General features: G+C 41.9%; 1 protein-coding gene across 1 annotated transcript in view; it reads right to left on the bottom strand.

Moving 5' to 3' along the window:
- MDN1 (midasin AAA ATPase 1) overlaps positions 1–20,091 on the bottom strand; it is a 165,075-nt gene that overhangs the window by 16,358 nt on the left and 128,626 nt on the right. Inside the window, exons 74-88 of the mRNA XM_008687583.2 lie at positions 19,780–19,939; positions 17,798–17,944; positions 17,142–17,268; positions 15,024–15,129; positions 13,925–14,040; positions 12,531–13,016; positions 12,049–12,275; positions 11,311–11,466; positions 10,972–11,141; positions 9,437–9,598; positions 7,150–7,287; positions 4,903–5,044; positions 3,241–3,416; positions 2,516–2,665; positions 1,859–2,003 (exon numbers count right to left, since the gene is read on the bottom strand). Of these exons, the coding sequence (XP_008685805.2) occupies positions 1,859–2,003; positions 2,516–2,665; positions 3,241–3,416; positions 4,903–5,044; positions 7,150–7,287; positions 9,437–9,598; positions 10,972–11,141; positions 11,311–11,466; positions 12,049–12,275; positions 12,531–13,016; positions 13,925–14,040; positions 15,024–15,129; positions 17,142–17,268; positions 17,798–17,944; positions 19,780–19,939 (2,608 nt within the window). The remainder of the gene's footprint in view (positions 1–1,858; positions 2,004–2,515; positions 2,666–3,240; positions 3,417–4,902; positions 5,045–7,149; positions 7,288–9,436; positions 9,599–10,971; positions 11,142–11,310; positions 11,467–12,048; positions 12,276–12,530; positions 13,017–13,924; positions 14,041–15,023; positions 15,130–17,141; positions 17,269–17,797; positions 17,945–19,779; positions 19,940–20,091) is intronic.

A 20,091-nucleotide genomic window follows, 5' to 3' on the forward strand; every position in this document is an offset into this window, starting at 1 on the left:
GGAAACAATCCTATTTGGAAAAGTTTTATTTATTAAAAGAACATTCCTAAGGGCGCCTGAATGGTTTAGTCAGTTAAGCATCTGCTTCGGCTCAGGTCATGATCCTGGAGTCCCAGGATCGAGCCCCACGTCAGGCTCCCAGGTCAGTGGGTAGTCTGCTTCTCCCTCTCCCTCTAACCCTCCCCCCTTCTTGTGTTCCCTCACTCTCTCAAATACATAAAAATCCTTTAAAAAAAAAAATAAAAGGACATTCCTATACCCTGGACACATCAGAAATCATAGTTAATTTGTTAACAAATAATTCTTTAAAATAATTGCTTCTTCGTTTATATACACAATAGTTTAAAGTGAGCTTGGGTGTTTTTCTAGAGTAAATAGCTATTACACCCTCAATGGATTTTAATTTTCAATTTTATGCTTGCTTACTTGTTGAATTTAAGGTTTATAACAGATTTCAAAATTATATGATAGTGAAATGGCCTCAGAAGCAACCTATACAATGCTAAGTCAGCTAGAATTTTTTTTTCTAAGTCGGCTCCACACCTTGCGTGGAGCCCAATATGGGGCCTGAACTCACAACCCTAAGATCAAGACCGAGCTGAGATCAAGAGTTGGACTCTTAACCAACTGAGCCACTCAGGTGCCCCAAAATTCAGCTAGAATTTAATGTAAGAAGTCTGGCCTTCACAGACATTGGGAGATTTTCTTTTAGCTTTCTTAATAAAGCTATATGAAAATGAAAATGAAAAAAAAAAAGTAAGCTAGAGAGTCAGAGAGTGAAGACTTGTTCTTAGATGAGGAAAGCCTCTATCAAATCTTCAACCAAATTATTCCAGTTAAACAGCAAGTTCACAAATCCAAGTTACTAAATACTTCAAGCATGAAAATGCATTTTAAAATTACAAGAACCATATACTCACCTCCTAGATTGAACAGATGTAAATATTTTGCCATATTTATATGAAACTCCAGTCACTTGTTATTAAGAAATAAATGGTTCTGGGTACAACCATATGGATTCTGGATGCCTTTGCCCTTCCTACTTCCTCAGAGGTCACCATAACCTGAAGCAGTGTTTTATTCCTAAGTTTTCCTACACTTGATGTACCTATTAATAATATATATGGTATTATATTCAACTTTTATGTAAATGGTACGTACCTTCTTTGTAACTTGCTAATTTTGTCCAATATGGTGTTTTAAAAAGTTTTTTTAAATAGCTTATCTAAATATGTAACTGATTCATTATGAAGCAGAGCGAGGCTAGCTCCTATCTGTCTGGTTACCCACCATGCCTGGGGACCTTCTATTAATAGGGGCATTTTCTCTACAATGCTGCCAATACCAGATAGCTCTCCCTAGGGAAGTCACTCAAACTGAACAGCGGGTGACAGATTATTGTCAGGTGCCACGTGACTTCTCCGGATTATTCAATTTCATTCCCAACAATGACTTCATATTTCAAACTAAGCACACAACATAAGTGTAGCAATCAATAACTGAAACAATCATTTCCCTAAGAAAGCTGAAACTAGGCTCCAGCAGAGGCCTACATATACCCAGACTGCAGTGTTCACATCAATCCATGAGATGCGGCATCAAGATGGCTGTGGGGAAATGCAGCTTTGTGGAATGAAGCACCACCCAGGTACTGTTCACCTGCTGGTTTACTTAAAGCTTATGCTTTAAGGTTTCTCACGTGAGAAACACTACAGAGACAAAGCAAACAATTTTCTCAAACTGGAATTGAGCTGACTGGACATGATTTATGACCTGGTCATGGTATAGCATGAAGAAATTGGTTACTGCTCATTTTCAGTGAATTCCAACTGGTCTCTTTAGGTTCTGAAAGACACACCTCCTTCTTCATGGTCTGTGTCCTCACTACCGTTCTTGTCTTCACTGTCTAGATTCAAGTCGTCCGGAAGGTCCAAGGCCTCAGGTTCTGGCAGCTTCTCCTGATTGCCATGGTAAGGGTCTACCTCATTCTCATCATATTCTCTCTTTGGACAATGAAGAGAACAGGAAAAAAGAAAACTTTTTTAAAAAGTAGCATTTGCATATAATTAGCTCTAAGTAGTTACGCTAAAGGAATACAAAGTCTCTTTCTCTAAAATTTCCCCCACACTTTAGGATTTTACTAATGCTTCCAGAATTTTCATGCTGGAATTTCAAACTTCATTTTCTGTGCAGGCTCTCCACCTTGATAAAAGGTACTGTGTAACTTAATTTCAAAAAGGAAACTAAAGTTTATGAGGAGATACATGGAAAAGAATCACAGAATTAAGCTTCCAAACTTCAACATGAGCCCAAAAAGCATGAAGACCACCTCACTCGTAACCAAAGTATCTGATATTTTATGTCCTGTTGAGAGACTTTGTTACATGTTCTTTTATGAGGCAATGGGAAAACAATCGATGAATAGGAAAAAATTGTCTTGAGACTCCCCAGGAGCTGTGTAGTGTAACAGCCCTGGCCTGGAATCAGGGGTGGATGGGTTTCAAATCCTCATCACCTCATCTATTTGTTCATTAATTTTGTCCTGGCCTTGTCCATCATCAGCAACTTCTGCTTCTTCCTTTTCTTCCTTCTTATCTTGGTTTTTATCTCTGTTTGACTTCCCAGCATCCAAGTTGTCATCTTTGGCAACAAGTCCACAATCTTCCTAAAAGCCAAAGGAAGAAAAAACACAAAATCATTACTCTCAATCTAAGAAACTGCTTTCACATAGGTTGATTCTACCTAAAATAGCTCTTAGGCATGTAGAATTTCTGCCTGTTGGGTCAATCCCACAGGCATATCCAGCAGACAGGGTGTCCTTCATGACTTGGAAAGAGCAGTCTGGCTTGGCCCAGAAGGCAGCAGTAAGAGCAAGTGCATGAACAGTGGGGTGGGTCACACTGCTGCTGCTGCGGAATCCCACCCAGCCCTGGACTTCTCCTAAGCAGGGAGCTGGAGAAGTTCACGGTCAACAGCAGAATCAGAGCATTTGCACGGAGTCTTAACTTCCCTCCTACATAACACATGGGATGGCCCAGATTAGACCATTCTTCTGGCTCTGAATACAATCAAGTAAGACAGATCAAAGAGGAAAAACAGAAAAAAAGAGGTATGAAAGAAAAAAAGAAGAAAAACAAAGACAGAAAAGGAAGAGCAGTAAAGGACAGGGAGTGGTAGCTGGTGGGAAGAATGCCTCCTCTCAACCCGGGGACAATAGGATGGGGGGAATCTTTTAATTACCTCATCCATTCCTGGTCCTGTCTCTTCAGTTTTACTGTCTTCTTCCTCCTCATCTTCCTCCTCGTCGTCATCACCCCAAAGCCTCTCATCTAGTTTGTCAGCTTCCTCACCATTCAGATCGCCCATCTGTTTATCCAGGTCTCTGCCCTCACTGTCCGATTTCCCATCATCCTCTTCTGAAAGGGAAGGCATTGAGTTTAGTGAGGCAAATCCCCAAACTGACTGGTCATGCGTGCAGAAGAGGCATGGACCCCCTACCTGGCAAGTGCCCCACCTGAGATTTATTGCTTGTGTTTACAAAACACTGTACAGGCAGACCTGTCTTTAGATCTGCTGAAGTAGTCCTACTGTGTTTTACAAACTATTTGAAGGAAAAAAAGAAGTCTGTAATGTGTGACATTAACAAACAGAAGAGTGGGGGAATAGCTGTCAGGGTGTCTACTTCTGGTGCCGGGGGGAATATTCATTAGGAGACTCAGCAACTTCACTGGGTTTTGGTTTCTCATCTGTGAAATGAAAGAGTTAAACTATAGGATTTCCAAGGTTTTCCTCCCCATCTCCAACATACTATACATTTCTATTTTATCCAACATCTAACATCATGTGTCTAACTCAATCAGAATTTTCTTCCCATTGTTTTTGCTCAAGGTCTACTGTGCCAAAGGTTATATTCTTATGCTGCTTAGTCAAGTGTGTACTTTTCTACTCTAAAGTCAACTTTCGTTTCTGCAAGATCTTCGCTTACAATAAGACACGATATCTCAAACTAGGCTCTGGACAGAAATTTAGGGCAATAAATGAATCATGGAACAAATGCGACAGGTAATGATATGCCATAAGAAATCACATTCTCAAACAATTTGTAATGAAAGGGGAATGTTCATATGTTAAATGAAAAAAAGCATACTACAGTGGCGCATGGATGGCTCAGTCAGTTAAGCGTCCAGTTAACTCTTGATTTCAGCTGAGGTCATATCTGAGGGCTGTGAGATCAAGCCCCGTATCAGGTTATGCGCTGGGCATGCAGCTTGCTTAAGATTCTCTCTCTCCCTCTCTCTCTGCCCCTCCCCCTACCTTAAAAAAAAAAGGAAAAAAAAAAAGCAGACTATGAAACTATGTATGGTGTATGTGTGTGTGTGTGTGTGTGTGTGTGTGTGTGTGTGTGTGTATGCATGCAATATACGGGAAAAAATAAACTAAAATTTATTCAGTGATTTGGGTGGTAAGCCTAACGGCTATCTATTTCACTCCTGCACTCTTGTTCCAAATCACCTATAACAAATGTCTACTACTTTTATAAGTTTTTTTTAAAGAAACTACCCTGACCAATTTACTTTTGAGCTGAGAGTCAAGCTCTATTAGGGATATCTCTCCTTGCTCTTTCAGGCTTCCCTGAAGAGGAACTCACTGCATCTAGCACAGGAGGCAGCCAAAGTACCAGTCAGTGTCTCAGTTTACTCAGAAGAATTTCCAGAACTGACTACAGACTTCTGCCTCTGTGGAGATAGTGATGAAACATGCATATGCTGATGTTTTCATTTACAGTTATGCAGAGTAATAAACTTGCCCCAAAAAATGATAGTAGGCTCCTTATTAGGAACATGTAATTTCCTAGATAAAATATTTTTTAAAAACAAGAATGAAGTGAAGATAATCGCAAACCTTGTTCTTCAAGTTCTCCATCATGCATTTTCCCATCAAAGTCTTCTGACATCTCAATGGCATTATCCTCGCCTTTAATGTCTGATTTTGAGTCAGGATCCTCTTTATCCTTTTCTTGACCTTTCTGAAATGTATCTTCTGCCTATATCAAAAAGCATTATAGAAAAAATAAACATTGTAACTTTGCTAATGTTTATTCAACTCTAAATAGAATATAAATATTTAAATGCCAACATTAATGGTATAAAGTTATCTCTGGGGAGAGAAGAAAGGAGAACCAACAGGGATAACCACACACAATAATTTCTGGTTTGCTTTAATACGTCTGTAATTTCCAGTTTTACTGCATTGGGATTAGAGAATATAGAATTTTGTTGAAGGTTTCTTCATGTAAATTGTTTTTAAAAATCCATATTTAAAAGAATATGCATTCTTTTAAAAAAGAATATGAATTCTTAAGAAAAAGAAGGATAAAAAATTCAATCTTATTATATTGTCCACGGTTTTAATATTTTTATCACTTTGGTCTCTCATAGATAGTAACTGAATGTAATTCTGTTCACTTTTCCTTAAACTATATATTCCTATATACTCTAGGTAATATCTGGGGCAGAAAATTCATGATTGTTCTCTTATTATGGTTGGATTTGAAAAGTGCTTTTTAAAAGAATTCTAAGCAAAACAGAAAGAGTAAGTTTCCCACAGCAACACCATCCTCCAAAACTCCCAAAGAAATTAGTATCAGTGACATTCTGGTCCATCGTTTTATTCATGAATATATCTAGGACATCTGTAGCAATACCTGTCTCCCAGCATCTTTTTAAACAAAAAAGCCTCATTGTTTTACAAACTGTTTTTGCAATCTGCTTTTCTTTTCTTTAAGTTTTTTTTTAAAGTAATCTCTACAGGCAATGTGGGGCTCAAACTCATGACCCCAAGATCAAGAGTTGTATGCTCTACTGACTGAGCCAGCCAGGCAGCCCTGCTTTTCTTTTTTAAAATTAAAAAATGTCCCATAGATATATTTCCATGTTGATACACATAAATCTATCTCATTCTGTCTAACTTATAGCACTGTTCTGCAGAGATGGTATCATAATTTAAAGAATTTCCTCCTGATAAATATTTGGATCCTTTCACAATTTTCACCATTACAAGTAACGCTACAGGGAACATCCTCGTACAAAAAACACTCCTTCATACACCTATTTCTCTTTGACCCTTATTAGCATTTCTATCAGAAAACATGGAATTCCTAGGTCAAAGAATATACACAATTAAAATTTATGAGATACTACCAAATTGTTCTGATAGCTTTTATCCCACTTAATGTTTTTTGCTTTGGATTGCACTTTTCTATTAAGTTTGCAACTTTTTTGCTTTAATTTTTTTCCACGAGAAAAGTACTGTTGATGAAGTTAAATTTGAGAAATACAGAAAAGCCAAATTTTGAAATGTATGTGTATTAAACAGAGCTCTACCACATCAACACTAGCATCACTCTTTTGGCTTTTCTTTCCAGTTTTCCCCTCAGAGGATGAGAAGAAGTCTGAATTGGTTTGCTCCTTTATTTAGCTATCACAGTAGCTTAAATAAAAGTTTATGGTCTGCTTTAGACTTAGAATATAGGTGCTAAAAAGAAATGCCATTATCTCTAATTTTTTCAAGTCACAGTTGATAAATCTAAATGACTAATAATAGTATGAAAAAAAAAAAACCTCCCAAATGAGACAGGCATTTAAAAAAGCAACACAACAATCTTAGCCCAAAGCATCTATTCCAAAAACATTCTTGATTCCAACCAAAAGAGGTTATAGATTAAAATTTTTCAACAGGTCTTATAAACATACAATAAAAGTTCTCAATAGTAAACACTGGCATTTAATGCACTTGTTAGTTAAAATAGTCAAATTTTTTTATCCTTAAATGAGCCACTACCAAAATTACTCTAGAAAAATCATCAGCAAAGACCTCCCGATTTAAAATAAAAATGTTTTAAATCATTTCCCTCTCAAATTATAGCCATAACTAATGACTGAGCTGCAAAGTTCCTTTCTGTAGTCCTTTAGCTTTTTATTTATACCTACTCCCTAAAGCTTTAGTATTCTTAGGGCTCCGTGGATCACAGTTTGAAAACCATTAACCCAGTAAAAAACATTTGTGTGTAAAACTTAATATTGAAAAGAAAGGGAAAAGGGAGTGAGTTTCTGTACACTGTGTGCATACTTTGGGCATGTGAAAACATACCTGGTCTTCATGTTCTATCTGGTCACTCACATCTTTCACGCCCTCACCTTCCCCAATTCCACCTCCCTCATAGTCATGGAACTCAGTTGCTCCCTCTCCTGCTGAATCTTCCATGAATTCTTTGGGCAGGCAAAATCCCTTAAAAATAAAAGAGCGAACAATTAGGTACTAAAGCAATAAAAGACAGGAAAATAATTGTTTCAGCTTTTCTCTAGCTCAGTATTTTCAATCTGATAGAAACATATCCAGCAGATCTTTGACATTCTTTTCCTCCTTGCTGATAACAGTTACTATGCAGGTTCAAAGCTTGACATCAGATTGAACATGTCAGGTTTTGACTTTGTCGAGGCCCTCTGGTGTGTAGTAATTTCATTTGGAAAGACAAAAACCTGAATGAATTATACTAGGATAGTATTTAGGAGCAAGTCACTGAGCAAGGGTAGAACCTCTCAGTGTCTATATCCCAAAGGGATTTTGTCCTTCTTTATTTACTTCTCAAATTAGTAAGCCTGAGAAGAAAGAGGAGGGAGAGAACACTTGTAGCCCTGGAGGTACAGCAACTTGAAGCAGATGCCACAGCGGGAGAGTTCCTTTTTACTTCAAAAGCTGAAGAAAATTTGGTGTGATGCACAAGTAAAATGTTAATTTTAAATAAAAAAAAAAATGCCTCCCCGCAACTCTGAGGTAAAACCGTTACTCCTGGAGTATGTGCCGCATCTGGCATTTTCTGCCAAGGCACCTGGCCAGCATGGGGTCAAGAACAAGATCAGACAAAGAAACACACATGAAGGGTTAAGAAAACAGTGTTTTGTGTTAGAAAATAGTTTGAAAAGGAAAATCAACTACTAGCATGTGGGACAAAAATGAACAGAAAAACAAGTAGAAGAAAATAGTGGTTCTCAATTAGAAATTTTATCAGACAAGCTGTCGTTATTTGTCAATCTCAGTATGAAAAAGTACTAAAAAAATCAGCTGCCAACTAACAAAGAATTAAGATCCCAAACCAGTCACTGATTGTAACTTAGTTACACAGAAACAGCTTTCTGTGGATTACATGTTGTAATTTCAACCTAGATCTATCACCTTAGCACTGAGCGTAACCTACTCTCAATTTCCTTCAGGACTACTCAGAAAGGATATGAATACAATTTGGATATGACAGGTCTTCTTAGAATGTTGATGCAAAAATATGTCTTGGTTAACTTACCTAATTTTCCCATTGAGCTACATGGTTTTAAAATAGGTTTTTTTTTTAAAATTTATTTTTAAAGTTTTATTTATTTATTTGAGAGAGAGGGTGAGAGATCACGAGCAGGGGTGGGGGAGGAGAGAGAGAAGCAGACTCCCCACGAAGCAAGGAGCCCAATGCGGGACCTGATCCCAGGACCCTGGGATCAAGACCTGAGCCAAAGGCAGATGCTTAACCGGCTGAGCCACCCAAGGGCCCCTAAAATAGGTTTAGGTATGGGCAGAATACAATGATATAGGAGGAGGGGACACCACTACAGTAGCTACATCTGGAACAGCCAAAGGGCTCCGAACACTTTGCTTATATCACAACCCCCACACCCCACCTCAAAGCACAGGCCAAAGTCATTCTAGAGCCTGTCAGACAAGAGCAAGAGCGCAAGTGGACAAATACGGCTAACCCAAATCTCAGGGCACCCTCACCATACATTATCCTGCCACTGTCTTTTGCACACAGAGTATCTTCCAAGGAGTGATGGGATATGACACTGGCTCAGTGCCCATTGGATAGAGGGAGCAAATTGGACTCGTTCATTTATTACTCAACAAATACAAATGTTTATCCTCTAATCAGAACTAAGAACTCTTGACTATTTACAAGAAGGCTAGACCCCATCTTCAGTTTGTAAATTCCTATCTTCCCCAAGTGACTCTCACCTGTATTATACTTAGATCTGGAGAAAATCTTAGAATACTAAGAAAATCAAAACAAAACAAAGTATATATTCAATTAAAAGTAGTTCTTACAAAAATGCTAAGGAGTGTAGGCAGATCTCATTTTACAAAGGAGGAGACAGGCTCAGGACAGCCTCTGGAGTCTAGGGAGTCCATCAGTGGGGGACTTGGCAGGTTCCAAGACCTTAGTGGAAACAGGCATAGCGAAAGGGTGTTGGACAATGCCCTGAGAAATCCACAGGGAGAGCAAATCACCTCCTGCTATTTGTGAAAGTCCCAAAAAATGCCTGGCAAACCCCACACTAATGGGTCTGGAGTATTTGGTACTGGCTGCCAGAGTGTGCTCCCCATGAACAGTCCTTACCTCCTGGGCGAGCTCTGTGAAGACCTGGGCAAGCACAGACAGCAGCTTTGCAGTGCTACGGTGAGTCGCCAAAGACATGGTCAGGAAGAAGAGAACGAGGTCTGAGTACCTGGAGAGCATGGGCACCAGACGCACCAGCAAGCAGCAGGACTGGCTGAAGACCTGCGGGGCGAAAAATCACAAGGCCTGCTCACACTACATCACGGGGACTGGGTTTCCTCTGCGGTAATACAGATGTTCTGTGACTGCACAGCAACAATCGTTGCACAACACTGTGAAGGTACTAAATGCCACTAATGGTTTTATGTATATTCTCTCTTACGCACACAACCACACACGCACCCCTCCACTCTCTGGTATTTCTTCCTTGTTCACACAAACCCTCACAAAGTACACTTTAAATTCTGTCACTTAAGTTTCATTTAGTTAACAAGGTTTTTTGTTTTTAAATAAGATGCTTATAAACGAAATCTATTTGGATCAAAGTCGGCACTTGGAAGCAATGCTACAGACTTACAATGTCCTACGAAATAAGTTACTTGTCTGGTCTATATGGACATAGCAACTGCCCTCTCTGCTGGCTTGTTGTGAAGGGAATGGTGTTTGCAGGGTGTGGCCATTCAGCCTTAGTTGACAGCAGCAACACCCACATTAACATCAAACACCCAGGACCACGTGGTTGGGTATGAAAGAATCCCAAGATACAGACGTAGTGAAGAGAAGGGTCACATGCACCCCAATGTTCATAGCAGCATTGTCCACAACAGCTAAATCGTGGAAGGAGCGGAGATGCCCTTCAACCGCTGACTGGATTAAGAAGATGTGGTCCATATACACAATGGAATATTAGCCATCAAAAAAATGATTTCTCAACATTTGCTGGAACATGGACGGCACTGGAGGAGATAATGCTAAGCGAAATAAGTCAAGCAGAGAAAGAATTACCATATGGTTTGACTCATTTATGGAACATAAGAAGTAGGAAGATCGGTAGGAGAAGAAAGGGAAGAAGAAGGGGGGCAGGTAAACAGAAGGGGGAATGAACCATGAGAGACTATGGACTCTGGGAAACAAACTGAGGGCTTCAGAGGGGAGGAGGTGGGGGAATGGGATAGACCGGTGATGGGTAGTAAGGAGGGCACGTATTGCATGGTGCACTCGGTGTTATATGCAAGTAATGAATCATTGTACTTTACATCAAAAACTAGGGATGTACTGTATGGTGACTAACATAATATAATAAAAAAATATTATTTAAAAAAAAAAGAAAGAAAGAATCCCAAGATAACAGATACTCTGGATGGCTGGCATTTTTTCATCTATGCATCTTACTACTGTAATCCTTACCTGCTAGCAAGCCCTAAGCTTTTCAAAGTTTGTCAGTGAGGTTTACGTGCATAAAGAAATCAAATTCTTAGTGATTTTTGCCACAAAGGTCTGCTCTGGGACCACCCACACAGAGCAAAGTGAAATCCAGTCTGCCTTTGTTCGGCCCACTCCAGACAGCAAGAAGCTTACAAACAACCATCGGTTACCGTGTTCTTCGCTGCTATGCCATCCTCGCCATAAGATTTCAGCCGCTCCAACAGCTCAGAGACAGCAGAGATTATCTTCTGCACATGCAGAGCACTCACGTCCGCCCACAGGTCATCCTCTAAGAGTTTTGTTAGATGTCCTGACTGCAGTCTCTCACAGCCTGCTGCCTCTTTCATTCACAGAAAAGGAAGACATGATGAATAACACAAAATAAACCCTTTCATCTCCATTCATCCAGTCGTCATTCCTAACATTGGTCCTTGAAAATTTAGCCACAAAAATAAAATTAAAAAATTAAATCAAGTATAAAAACAGTTTTGGCCTGATTTCAGACATACCATCCTCTTCTCGTGGTCCTGTTTGGTCAGTGTTCTCCTCTGTCTTTTTACTGTTTCTTTCTGCTAAGTTCTGGATGGCACAAAGGATGGCCCGGATGGCAGCTTCCACTCGCTCTGAAAAATCTTCCACAAACCCTTCCTCCAACATTTGGTTTCCTAGTAAGTAACATGGTGCAAATCAAACAAAACCTCCAATCATTGGCTTCAGTGCCTCTGGAAACCATTAACAATCCGCACTTGTTATTCTGGCCAACGGCCACCCGCCAAGCACCTACTGTGGACGAGCCACCACATCAAACTGCTGGACACAAAGATGGAGACAGACCCCTCGTCTAGATGAACCTACAAGATTTTATCGTCTTTTGTTGAAAGTTTCACTGGAAGAATGCCAAAAATATGAAACTAGTTAAGATGGTGTGTATAAACACCAACTCAGCTCACGTATCAGCCCTCAGACTCAGTCTAAGAGAGAACGGTCGCGAACAGCGAGTGAGCCTGTGCTGCCTCCCCACGCACGTGCTACAAAGTGACACGATCAGTTCAGAGGCAAGGTACTCAAAGAAAGGAGGCAGCAAGAGTTAGGAGCTGTGGGTTCCAACCACACCTGCCTGTCCTAGAACCCTGGACGGATACGTCTGGAACAAAACATAAAGTGTCTTTAGGGTAGTCTAGACTTAAATCTACAGGACATCACTTCTACACTGGGCTTTGACCCCCTCGTCGAATGACAGTTCTTACCGCCTTGGCTGCCTAAAGCAAGTAGATGTGTCTTCCAGGCAGTAAACTCATCCGTGGCTTTATTGATTTCTCCTCTTAAATATTCCAGGCTCTGAACTAATGCCATTTGTTGATCTGTTTGTTTAACCTCCCTCCCTGGAATAACGAACAAGGACTCCAGGCCTTGCAAATGAACCGACATCTGGGACAGGCAACTCAGCCCAGAAGAGCAAACTTCAAAATCCTTCCTGCAACAGAAATGCCACAATGTTGACAGGAAGGGGCTACACCCTCCCTCCAACCACTAAAATGTAAGCAGGGGAAAATTTACTGTATCTCAAGATTTACAGCTAGACATATGCCACAAAGCACCATGAAGGTCCACAGAAAAACAGAGAACTGAAGTAAAATCCCTTTCATCCCAATCCTTTTTTACCACATTACTAAACTCTAAGCAAGCACCCGAGCACGCAGAGGGACAGTAAAGACATAAACACACTCACCAAGAATGAAAGAGAGTCTCACAAGACTGCTGCCTGATTTTGTCAACGTCAGCTTTCACTGTTTTAATGGTTTTCAGCATCTCTGTTAATCTCGTAGTTGACTGTTGCCAAAGCTGGTCCTGTTTCCGCATCCGGCAGCCAGAGGGCAGCTGATTTCGAGGTACTGGGGATGGGTAACTCAGTTCTGATGGGATGAGGTCCTGTGCTGCTCCGGAAAGCCACCCCTTGGTGAGCTCTGGTCCCTCTGGGTAAGGGGCAGAAGGCTGACCCTGTGCCTGGGCCTCGCCTTGGCCGGGAGTTGGCCCTGCACAGGGGCAGCACTGGAGGAACCAGGAGAGCTGCTCAAGCAAGACCTGGCTCTGCATGGCCAGGTGCTGCAGCCTCTCTGTCCACTGCTGCACACCATCCTGAGGGGGGAAGGCCACGGGGTAGACCAGTGGGCCAGTCAGCCTGCCGTGAATCTCCTGCACACAGCCGAGGAGGTTCCTGTGCCAAGAAATCCATGGGGAAAACACATGGCACCTTAAACTGCGTCACCATGGTTTTTTAAACAGTAACTTATTTCTGAACAAAGGGGCTTTTTCACATAATCAAGAAGGGAGGATCCCCCAGATAAGAAGTCTCTTGAAATGCCTTTTAAAATACTTAAACACATCTTTCTGAAGACTGAAGGAAGTGTCTTTAGTCTTTCACAAGTGTCAAAACTCACTGCTTATCAACTACCCCCTTACAGCTTTTTCACACCCAACATAGTCACACCACTGCAGTGATTTCAACCGTTATTAAAAAAAAAAAAAATCTTGAACTGTAGTATACTTTGTTAGATAAATCCCTATGAGTAGAGCAGAACAGCTGTAGACAAAGTGATTACGGCCTGGAAATACTACCTCTCGGTCAACAATCCATTCAACAAACTGATGACAGCTTTCCTAACTGTCCTCATCTTTTAAATCTTTTAAATATTTATTTCCACTGAGAGGCATCCATGTATGACACTCAGGAAATTGCAACTCTGTAATCCAAAAAGCCTAATGAATGGAAGCAGTCTCAAACAGGATCTGTGCCCACAGACAGATACTCCAGTACCATAAACTCGATCCTGTCACACAGCCTGAGGGACTGTCAACCACAAACCCCCTCTATCCAGACCCAGGTGTACTTCAGCCATGGCAACTTCTGTCTAATTCGGCCCTGGACTCATTCCCCAGGGCCCATTCTACCAGGAGGTGCTGCCAGAACCACGGGGCAGAAGCATAGCACCAAAAGCAAGAGGCAGAGCCAAGAGAAACTCCACCTGCATCTTTGGGCCTCAAATTTCACTTCATAATTGAGAGCTGACCCCCACGATTCTTCCTAATTCCTGCCACAAACCCAACTAACTAGTTAGCGGATACCTGAGGAGAATCCACTGCTCAGTCAGTGTGGTCAGGGAGCGCCGCTGTCGGATAAGCATCTTCATCAAATGTGCCGAGAACCCTCTGCATCGCTCAACGTTGCTCATGCCCAACTCCTGACAGGGGAAGAAGCAAGCATGCCAAGGGGGCTGCTGGCAAACACCACCACCCATGCAGGTGTCACAGGAAAGCCCGTTCATCCAATACTCTCTGGGGAAAGTGCCCCTTGCTTAGATACGATTGGGGTATATACTGCAGTCTAAAAGCAACATATTCATCTTTTTGAGCAGTGCTCCTCAAATTATGCTTCCACAGATCATTGATGTTCCATGAACAGGAATTACGTTTAGGGGCTCCTGGGTGGCTCAGTTGGTTGGTCATCTGCTTTCAGCTCAGGTCGTGATCCCAGGGTCCTAGGATCGAGTTCCACATTGGGTTTCTTGCTCAGCGGGGAGCCTGTTTCTCCCTCTGCCTGCTGCTCCCCCTGCTTGTGCATACTCTCTCAAATAAATACTTAAGTAAATAAAATCTTTAAAAAAAAAAAAAAGGGAACTAGGTTTAACATCAAAAGTAGTGGTCTTTTCTCATTCACAAAGGGAAAAAGACCTGAAGATGGCATTCTCAACTTGAAGCTTTTCTTACATAACTTTTTTTTTTTTTTTAAGATTTTATTTATTTATTCGACAGAGATAGAGACAGCCAGCGAGAGAGGGAACACAAGCAGGGGGAGTGGGAGAGGAAGAAGCAGGCTCATAGCGGAGGAGCCTGATGTGGGGCTCGATCCCATAACGCTGGGATCACGCCCTGAGCCGAAGGCAGACGCTTAACCGCTGTGCCACCCAGGCGCCCCTCTCACATAACTTTTCTTATGCATCTGGTCTTGTTGGCAAATGTAGCAACAGAATTTATGATAAAATGCTCTCTGATTAAACACAAAATTACACTGATTTATATTGTAAGTTCAACGACATTCTGCAAAAAGCTCAGTCACTTTCAGTAATGGACTCTGATCACTTGACAAGACCGGAGAACACTGCCCTGAAGGAAGAGAACAGGAGCTTTCCCTGGGCCCCTGCAATACAGAGGTTCTATCACCTACCTTGGCAGGAGCTGCTAAGGCTGCACTAAGCCTGGCGTGCCGTGCAAGAGAGCGAAAGAAATATTTCTGGCATCCATCCCATGACGATGAGATTTCTGTAAGCAGCCTGGAAAAGAATTCAACATGATTTGCTTTTTTTTTTTTTTTTTTAAGATTTTATTTATTTATTTGACAGAGAGAGAGACAGCTAGTGAGAGACAGAACACAAGCAGGGGGAGTGGGAGAGGAAGAAGCAGGCTCCCAGCGGAGGAGCCTGATGTGGGGCTCGATCCCAGGACTCTGGGATCACGCCCTGAGCCAAAGGCAGACGCTTAATGACTGAGCCACCCGGGTGCCCCTCAACATGATTTACTTAATTGAAACCACTATTTCCTACCCTAGATCCTGAAGATTCAGAGATTGGTATTATTTAGTCACAACCAAAAGTCAAGAGTGTGAATAGATTTATTTCTGTGAGGTCTCATTCAGTCAGGCACTCATCAATCCTTTATGCAAAGGATGTATTATATACTTAGCACTGGAAGTACAGTGGGGAAATAAATGATGATGATAATATAGTTTCCTTAATGAAAACTTTATAACTATCTTAGGAATGGGAGCTAAGGGTCATAAATCCTGATGCCTATAGGGGCCAGGCAGATAATATAAATGAGTAAAAACAGCCAAGCACAAAATAATACATGCCAATGACAGCTGACCTCAATATGGAAGAAGCAAAAGGGATTGCTAAAGACCATAGTGATCTGGAGAGCACGTGTCCTGTCAAAAGCAGGGAGCTACAGTTTAACTTTTGACTGCATGGGAAAATAAACCCACTTGGCCAAATCCTCCTGAAAAACTGAAATCCAGAATATTTAGGTAAAATTTCTACTTTTGGGGTGCCTCCTAGCTCAGAAGAGCATGCAACTCTTGACCTCAAGGTTGTGAGTCTGAGCGCCACACTGGGGATAGAGATTACGTAAATAAATAAAATTTTAAAAAAATTTTCTACTTTTTACAATGTTGTGTTGAATTAAAATTTAAGGCACTGAGAGGACCACTGAGCAAACAAAATACAAATGTATGCATACCCAGCTCGTGCCAATCATCATTTATAACCACCTCTGCCACAGGTATGAACATAGAAATAGCTCTGTCTCAAAATTTATAGGTTCTCAAATTCAAGAATATATTAGAAATTATAAAGAACTTTTGTATAGGGAACAGTTACAAATGTGGCCACTCTCTCACAGATTTTCAGCTGTGAATTCAAATCAAGTGAGGAGACCTCAGTAAAATCAAAGGACCAGGGGGGAACGCCTGGGTGGCTCAGTCGGTTAAGTGTGTGCCTTCGGCTCAGGTCATGATCCCAAGGTCCTGGAATCGAGTCCCACTTTGGGCTCTCTGTTCAATGGGGAGTCTGCTTCTCCCTCTACCCTTCCCCCCTGCTTGTGATCTCTCACTCTCTCTGTCTCAAATAAATAAAATCTTAAAGAAAAAAGAAAGAAAAAGAAAAGAAAATCAAAGGACCAAAAAAACAATGGGAGAGGTGAATACAAGGAGGAAAGGAAAAGATACTTAAAAAAAAGGGAGGGGGCACCTGGGTGGCTCAGGTCATGATCTCAGGGTCCTGGGATCAAGTCCCGCATCGGGCTCTCTGCTCAGCGGGGAGTCTGCTTCACCCTCTCATTCTCCCTCTCAAATAAATAAATAAAATATTTTTCTTTCTTTCTTTCTTTCTTTCTTTCTTTCTTTCTTTCTTTCTTTTTAAAGGTGGGGGGTGCCCCAGCATGGAGCCCAATACGGGGCTTGAACTCACAACGGAGGGAGGGAGGGAGGGAGGGAGGAAAGAAGGAAGGAAGGAAGGAAGGAAGGAAGGAAGGAAGGAAGGAAGAAAGGAAGGAAAGGAAAGAAAGGAAACGGAAAGGAAACGGAAAGCAAGAAAGACAGAGAGGAAAAGGAAAATCAAAAAAAATTATCTCTTACTGAATGCTCCCGACATGCCAGATCCCAAGCCAGGCACTTTTCTAAATGTTACCTGTACAGCAACACTAGGAGAGAGGGATTCTATCTCCCTTTTGGCAAATAAGGACATATAGACTTAGATGACTTGTTCTATTTATAATTTAAAAAACAAACCCAGAATCAGCCTCCTGAGTGCTGCTGACTATAGACAATGCACTCCGGATTTCTAACGGGTGAAGATGAAGCATCTCTTGAGGGTTTTTTGAACGGGCCCAGGCAAGACCTTTGCGATATGACAAACCTAGGAAATAAATAGCATGTGTTTAAGAAACTCAGAAGAGAATGAATGTGCCAGGCCCCACCCTCCATTCCATCGCCACTGCTCCTCAAAATAAAGTCCTGGGATCAGCCCCGGAGCTTGTTAGAAAGCAGGCTGTGCAGCCCTGCCTTGCACCTACTGAAACAGAACCACTGCACTCAACGAGGTTCCCCGAGTCATTTGTACACACACTAGAGTTTGAGAAATGTTGCTCACTAAGCGATGTTGAAAGGGTGGGTGCTGTACAACATATGGTGATGAAAATAAAGCACAGTTTCTGAGAAACCTCATTACAAAACTGTGAAAATATTTGGGAATCACAAATGGTTCATCAGAGGAATTTCCTATGTGACTGAACTCTCAGAAAGGCATTTCAGAACCTGGCCTACCACCTTCTGTTTCCCACCATCTCAAATGTCTTTAGAAATTTCCCCCAAATCACTCACGCTGTTTTCCAAAACCCCTAAGAGCTGGTCATCATTCTGCATCAGGTTTCAAGCGAGACCCTTACCAGTTTTTGCAAGCTGTTGAAAGAGGTCTGCTAAAGCTCGCTGCTTCCGCAGGAGAATGTGCTTGGCTTCTGACCGCTGCTTCTCCTTCTCTGCGGAGGGCTCCACCTTTAAGCTCTGTAGCTCGCTCACACAGGAAATGACTTCGCCTGAGGAGAAAACGAGGCAATACTGAAATCTCAAGGGCTTAGACACGTGTTAAAACTGATACTCAAGACCCAGGACTTTGAAGGAAACAAGAACTAGGTGACATTCATCTTTAAGGCTCTGATAACTAGCACAGTCCCTAGCATTGTGTAAATTCTAAACTAAAGGAATCAAGATGCATTGCAATAGAAAATAAAAACGCATCGATTACATCTCTCTCAAAAACAAACAACCCAAATAAAAGTAGTTATGCTTTTTTTTAATTTAGGGGTTTATAATCAATCAGGCAGAAAGCACTTGGTGAGCACTGTGTGCAGCAATTTCTACTAAGAATTTAAATCATCTGAGACAAATTTCCCATATATATGATGCATACTGAGGTCCTATCCTGTACCTCGTTGGTAGATGTTCCCATACTCTGTACAACTCCAGAAGCGCCGATTTCTAGCTGCTTGGAGATGCTCAAAGAGGTCTAGTCACTTTCTAAAGTCTATTCAGCTAAAGAATGGACCAGAAGAGAGGACACGAACCCTGGCCAAAACAACTCTGAAGCCCAAGTTCTTTCTCCAGCATCGCACTGTCTTGCTGAGTACTCACAGGTACCTATAACATGAGGCTACTGCCTGCCTACCACAGGCAGTGTTATGGGCTGTGCCCCCCAAAAGTCATGTTACAGTAGTCCTAACCGCCGGTGCTTCAGAATGTGACTGTATTTGGAGACAAGGCCTTTAAAGAGGTAATTAAAGTAAGATGAGGCCATGTGGGTGGGCCCTAATCCAACCTGACTGATGTCCTTAATGGAAGAGTAGAACACAAGAGACCATGTGAAGACACAGAAGGAAAACAGACATCTACCAGCCAAGGAGAGAGGCCTCAGAAGAAACCAAACCTACGAATACTTTGATTTTGTATGTTTAACCTCAGGAAAAAAATTAATTTCTCTTGTTTAAGCCACCCAATGTGTAATACTTGCTAAGGCAGCCCTAGCAAACTAAAAAGGGCAGTCTAGCCTTCCACAAAAGAGCAAGCATACTGCATACCATTATACAGACATTGCAGGAGGTTAGAGAGTTCTTTGCATCACAGAGTGGGTGCCTTTTCCAGAAGTACGTGGAACCTCCTATGTACCCTGATCATCAGGCTCAGGCGGGCAAGGTCATCTTGAGAACAGATATTACTAGGCTATTATTCTAACAAGTTTTAAAAATAGAGAGTCCCTGAGATCAGACTGTAGCCTCACTGAAAAAGGACCAGTCTCACTCTGATACCACACTCACTGGGGGTGAATAGGGGTGGGGACAGTGGTGAAAGGCTCCCAAGACCTCTATCTATTAAGTTCTGGAATTCCTTCCCCAGCCATTTCTGTTATACCACAGAGTAAATCTTGGCTCTCAGCTTCCCTGTGCGAGGACGGCCAGGGAGATGAAACTGCTATGCCTCTCCACAGGGAAGGCAGAAGAAGAAAACTGTGGATGAATCTTCTCCTTTAACTCAAGGGAGACATTTTGAGAGGCAGGGATAGTTTACAGATTCTGGGAAATCCATCTCTCCAACCAACGAGAGCTGATATAGACGAGGCTATGGTAGAAAATGGCATAACATAACATTAGCTTACATGAGAGGAAGACAAGATGAAAATTAAGATAGCTTGTGTGGTCTCAGCTGGCTCCTGCATCTGGGCTCCATTAGTTTTTAGCCCATTTGTTTATTTAAGTCACTGCTCAACATATTCAAGAGATCAAAAAAGGGCATATGTAACAAATTCCCACCCTCTTGGGGCACTGGGGAAAACACAGAGAGGAAACCCCACCCTCTGCCCCTGGCTGCCGGCACCCACCGGTGAAGTGGTCAAGGCCCTCCACTAGGTGAGGCAGGCGGCTTTCCTTCATCAGTGTCAGGCACATCTTCCTCATTCGTTTCATGAGCTTCGGCAAGCGACGCAGCAGCTCCCCCTCCGAGGAGAAAGGAGCACCCTGACACTGTTCTGGAATCACAGCCTGTGAGAGAGCACAAATAAGATGTGGGTGCTAAGTTTATTTGATTATACTCATCAGCTCCTGTTTTCTGTCATGCTGATCAAAACTTTGGATTTGCTATTGATGACAACATAGGAGTTTCAGGGATTCGTCCCTGTGGCCAGCATCCCAGA

This window comes from Ursus maritimus, unplaced genomic scaffold, assembly GCF_017311325.1.
Source record: "Ursus maritimus isolate PB19 unplaced genomic scaffold, ASM1731132v1 scaffold_13, whole genome shotgun sequence".
NCBI lineage: Eukaryota > Metazoa > Chordata > Mammalia > Carnivora > Ursidae > Ursus > Ursus maritimus.